The sequence below is a fragment of the Hipposideros armiger genome, unplaced genomic scaffold (assembly GCF_001890085.2).
Source record: "Hipposideros armiger isolate ML-2016 unplaced genomic scaffold, ASM189008v1 scaffold_95, whole genome shotgun sequence".
NCBI classification, from domain to species: domain Eukaryota; kingdom Metazoa; phylum Chordata; class Mammalia; order Chiroptera; family Hipposideridae; genus Hipposideros; species Hipposideros armiger.
Window position 1 is genome coordinate 498,228 of NW_017731445.1, and position 6,000 is coordinate 504,227.

The 6,000-nt window shown below is 37.3% G+C and overlaps 1 protein-coding gene across 1 annotated transcript in view; it reads right to left on the reverse strand.

Moving 5' to 3' along the window:
- The window catches only part of SLC1A1 (solute carrier family 1 member 1), a 77,473-nt gene that overhangs the window by 36,524 nt on the left and 34,949 nt on the right, over nucleotides 1–6,000 (reverse strand). Inside the window, exon 2 of the mRNA XM_019645916.1 lies at nucleotides 2,738–2,878. Within this exon, the coding sequence (XP_019501461.1) occupies nucleotides 2,738–2,878 (141 nt within the window). The remainder of the gene's footprint in view (nucleotides 1–2,737; nucleotides 2,879–6,000) is intronic.

Here is a 6,000-nt window from a genome sequence, read left to right on the forward strand (position 1 = left end):
TCAACCATTTGGTTTTGGTCCCAACTTTTTAAAATGTACATACATTTTAATAAAATGTGGATTGTAAACAACATCTTGTTATATAATTTAATGTTCTTACTTTATACCATATCAGGAACATTTCCACATGTCATTAAATATGTTCCCAAAACAAGGTTTTTAATAGTTGCATGGAATCCTAATTTACGCATAAAGTACACATTTAGATTGCTCATAATTTATCACCATTATAAAAAAATGCTATCATGAACATCCTTGTACCTAAGTCTTTGAACATATCTCTGATTAGTTCTTTATGATAAATTCCAAGAAGCAGTATTACTAAGTGGAAAGGTCAGAACATTTTCCAAACTGCCCCCCAGAAAGTTTCTTCCAATTTATACAGTAACCAAAAATGTATGATTGAGTCCATTTCCCCACAGCCTTGCCAACACTAGTTATTACTTTTTCCTTTTCATCTGACAATTTAAAACACATATGGAATCACTGTCTCCATCCTGCTTTGTTCATGTCCTTTAAATCGTTGACCATTTTTTTGTTCCATGTCAAAAGCATGGGTAGTGGCTCTGCTCTGTAACTCCTCTTAATAGCTGGGGGTTTAGTGAAGGAAAATGTAGAAATTTCCAGACCTGTACTACAGCTTCAAGAAACAGCTGGGTTATACAAGTGGAATGCTGAGGGTTGCAAATTATTTTCCTAGATTATGTGCAAGGCTGAAGTAGCACCCACAACAGCCAGACTGCAAAAATCTCACCAGTTGTTGACTGCCAAGAGCAGTACAGATTTTCAAACGTTGAATATCATACAACCAGTATATTCATGCATGTATTACCTTTCCTTCTGAAACCTGGTTTACTGCATGAGTTTTGGATTTGCTGCCTAATTTGGATCAGCCTTCCTTATCTTCCTCCATAGACACAAGATTTAAATAGTATCTATCATCGAGTGGTTTATGAACCTTGTACAACTGCATGCAAAATACAGTATATATTATGCACAACTGAGAACATTTTTCTTGGGAGAGAGTCCAAAGCTTCCATCATGTTCTCAGAGGAGCCTAAGAAAAGATTAAGAATCTCTGATATAGAGAAAATTCTGCGGGGTTGTAATCATAGTGCCTGCAGTGGCCAGTAGGTAAGGTAAATCAGTGATGTGGATGAGGTATTAGGCAATACGCAGTGGGCAGGACTGAGGTTCCCTTAAACGCATTCGCCCTAACTAAATGAGTAGCTGTCTCTCAGCTCCAGACCACTGTTGGTGTGTGGGAAAATGGGTCCAGTTTTTCTTGATCTTGCTTGTTTTCTGAGAAAGGCAGAGATCTGTAAGCTTATATAAAATCTTCCAAATTATAAATGCTTACAATAATGTCAAGCTAAAGAAATAAACATTGTATAGTACAAGCAACTGGTGTGCTTATTTGGCTCTCAGGCTGCAGGGCCTAAAAGAAGCCAGGCATTTCAAAACATAATTAAATTCATAAATAAAATTAATTAAATGCTCAATCTTTAAGTTTGTAATTAGCTAAGAACACCAAGATCATTTAAGAACAAGGCTCCCAAGGGATTCTAGTCAGCTTGGTTTGGCATTTGAAGAGTTCAATGGCCAAATCTACAGCTCTTTAAGCAATACAACTGCTGAGTGCAGCAGATCCTGACACCCACCCTCCCTTCCCCAGCCAATGTCCAGTACTCTACATAGACCAGTCCAAGGTCTCTTTAGCGGCAGTGGAGAAAAATGTTCTAGAAGGGGATACGTCAAAAATCTTAATTGCATGGCTATATAAAATCTTGATTTTCAAGCTGACAACACCAGTGACTTGTCATGCCACATTTTGCCTATTGCCAGAATTAAGATAAGGACAAGAAACTATGAAAGGCACAGAGAAGCTTGCCATACCCAGACAAATGCTGTTTCTGTAAACCAAATTAATCTCCATCTACTAAGGGAGCTTGCCCTTTAAAGGAACCTGCAATCTAATGATCAATAAGGGAACAATCATTTCCAAATTCAACTGTGTCACAGGTTCAGATTTAAAAATACTAGGTATTTAAAATACGGTGCAAACCTATAATTAAACCTTTCCCACAGGATGTGGCTGCTGGTCCCATGGGCAAATTTCCAGGGCAGGTATATAACCAGTTCTGAGCTCTGTGGAGGAGTGGAAGTGGGTGAAGAGAATGGGAGAGGGCCCTGTAGGCAGCTGCTGCGAGGGCAGGGGGCAGGGCAGCTGCAGTTGGGAAACAAATGAGTGAACTGAAAATGTGATACAAACTGACAACCACATTTCCTCTGAGAATACCTGCTGACATTTCAGTGACCAGATTGGCTTTTTTTTTTTTTTCCTTCTGTGCCCTGGAAAGAGTTTTATTTATAAGATGTGTAAAAATGGCATCTTCCCCACAAGACATCATATGGCTGGTCAAAATGAAGACTTGAGCTGTGGTGGTCAGCACTAGAGGCAGAGAAATGCCACAAAGCAATGCCACTTTGTGAATAATGAAACATTTCACTCAAGCAAATATACACTTTCCAAGTAAGGAGTGAGTGAGTGAGTGAGTGAGTGAGTGAGTGAGTGAGTGAGTGTGTGTGTGTGTGTGTGTGTGTGTGTGTGTGTATGTGTGTATATGTTTCTGTTGGATGCACCAAATACACTCTGATTTTTTCCATGATTAGAAACGAACAATTTAAGTGTTGGCTCCTTAAATAATCATAGAGAACATTCTTTTTCTCAAGGTACCTGTAATCATGCTTGATACAATTAATGGCAAAATGATGAGTTTCAGCATCCTCATTAGGATTTCTCCAGGAAAGGCAAAGTAGAACTTCTCCAGGTTAGACAGCTTGCTGTATTCTCGAACCAAGACTCCTATGGCAATCCCTAAGAAAAATCAGGATTGGAAAGAAGAAAAGAACACTGTTGAGTTCTCCTGTAATAAATTTCCATGGAAAAATACCCCCCAGAGCATGAATTTTAATGGCAAAAAAACTAGTTTAGATAATCTCCCATCTGAGTCTGTAAATTTTAGACTTCAAAAACAAATCACATTTGAATGAGTAGAAAGTACAATTTGGTAGATCTGTAAAAAAAATTCTTCATGTGAAAAATTTGTTTTCATTTCTTTTCTTCTCCTTCAATATTTATAATGACAAACCATTACAAAATACTGTGAGAAAGAAAATAAATTCATTCTCTAGTCAACTCCATATAACTATTGGGTTGTCGGAAAAGTCATGACGCATTTTTGCAATGAAAAACAGAAAAATACATCATTCCTTTTCCAACAACCCCATATTTTGTTTTTACATACCACCCTTATTCTTTGTTTAGCTTAGATATCTTATGTATTTTGTTTACATATAAGTTTTAATTTTTCTCATTTTTATCATAAATACTCTGTTTACATAACTTTTATAATTTTAGTAGAACATAAGATTCTGTTGGTTTGATACATTTACCATATTGTTGAACAAGTATGTTCTCTAATGCTTTGCATTCTTTTCAGTTCCTTCTAGATAATTATGTGTTCAAGATTGTTTGATCGAGAAGCTTTTTACAAAATGTTTGATCCTGAGTACCTAAGACATTTTGGCTTATAATTATGTGAGTTGGGAAATATTTAATATCAAGAAATGTTACACATTCTCTGAAAGCCTGCTTTAATATCTTTATGAAATCCTTCTTGTGATGACTTTGTTAACTAAAAATCACAAATTAAAATTTTTTTCTTTATTCTCTTCCAAATGGTTCTATTAATATCTAACTGCCCTATGCCATCCCACTTCCCATATACCCCCCTTCACACACCCCCATTTTTTAACCAAGAAAAAAATGAGCTGGGATTACTACTACATCCTTTTTCCTTCATCAGCCTCTGAGGACAACATGCTAATTAGAAGTAAAATGACTAAAGGGCAGGAATATTCAAGGAGGATTATCACTACATATGCTAATTCACAAATGTGAAAATTTAGAGTTGTTTCTGGCACAGTTAAGAACTGTAGGACAATGAAAAGAGGTGTGAATTATACTCAATACTAGAATTTTTATTTAAACTTAGGTATACCTCTTGTACCCACTAGTAGACCAAATAGATGAACCTCATAGGATAACATCTATGTAGTAACCTTATTCTTAGCTTAATTTTATTTTCCTATATATTTTACTTTTTTCTTGATTTCTTTGTTTTGTGCATATATTACTGTATTTCTGATCAGCCATTTTAAATTATTTTTGAAACAAACATATACACATAAATGTTTTTCAAATTGTACCTATGACAGAAAAAAAACCCCTCTATTATCAATTCTATTTAGTTCATATTTCAAAACCTAGTTTTAGAGACTCCTGAATGGTTACGAACATCAAGGATTCAAAACATTTGAGGTGAATTTAAAAAGCATGTTGTGCTTACTTCCTACTTAAGAAATTGCCTACATTCAGTTGTTCTATATGGAACATACTCATATGATGCCGTAAGGATACTCTCTCTGTAATACTCAATGTTTAAAAAGAAAATAACCCAACCAAACAGACATTCTCTCTCATGCTATTTAGGTTGCTTCAAGTAAATTTTTGGGTTGTATGTCAAAGACAGCTCTGTATGTAAAAATAAAGGAGATGTGTCTGTGCTCAAAAACCAGCCACAAAAGGACTCTGTTGAGTAGCAAAAGAGCCCTAAGTGCTCCAGTCTTAGGGTTTATATTACTAACAATTAACTGCGCTTCTAATCATCTCCACCCCAAATGAATGCAGGGCGGTTAGAAAGAAATGTACTTGCTATTTTTTCAGGCTTTAGCTAGATATGGGTTTTCATGGGAGAGATAAGAGTAACCACAAGGAGTCATTTGAAAGCAATTAAAGGTGACAAGTATTATCAATAGGTTACTGTATTTAGTACTGAAAGCCTTCTCTCAAGCTTGTTCTTAGCGTACTACAAATCATATTGCAGTATTTCTTTTTTTTTACTGAAAAGAATATAAATACAAACCAAGATATGGAAACACTGTTGGGAGGTTCACCCTGGGTCAGAGATGTCATCCCGGGACACTCAAGTACAAGTGGCTGGTGAATGACTTCAGGCAGGAGTTACACCTTGGAAATGGGTGTGCTTTATCTTGGTCTCAAACAAGTTTGAAAAAAGTAGATGCGGGATAGGAAAAATCACTAGAAAATCTTCCACGTTCCAATATAAGGTCAGGATTTCACAGGGCACAATCCTCCTCTACCCTTTTCTAGAGACAGAACCTTGGACTGGATTAAGGAGCTGGGAATAAGTGCCTACCTGGGTGTATACAGGTCAGACCCACCTGTTAAGGCGACTCCCAAAACTAGAGAAGAAGATAAAAAACCTCCCTGAAAGGTAGCTGTAGGAAGGCCTTCACAGCAGGGCCAACAAGGAAGTCCCAAGGTAAAATTGTTACCTGGACCTCTGTAGCCCCAGAAATGACCAGGAACTCATTCCTGGGCTGCCTTCCCCTCCACAGGCAAGAGGATCTCAAGCAAATACTGAGGCAGCTTGGGAAGAAGACAGTGATAGAAAAGCAGGCTCAAGTTCAGGTTCCACCACTTACAGGGTGTGTAATTGGGTCATAACTTTAACTTCTCCCATTATCAAGTGGTCGGATTAGAGGTAGGGGCAAAAGGGTTGGATTAGATACCTTTAAAGGTCCCTCCTAGTGCCCAAGATGCTGTGATTATCTCTGAGCCTTGGTGTCCTCAACTTTAAAATGGGATCATGTGACCAGCTCATTAGCTTGTCAACAGCGGGACACGCGAGCTCCAGTTATTATGCTAAATGTTCACTATATTGGTAAAACAGGGCAAGGAGAAACTAGGAAGGAAAGCAATTAAGACCTCAGCTAGAGAGTTCTTCTTCAAGTTCATGTACAAAAATTTAAGCTTAAAAGGGGAGAGAGATATCATCTCTTCATGTCCATGCTGTCTCAAACAACAACTGCCAGTCCAATACCCCTATTTTGGAGGTAATGGGGTGATTTTTT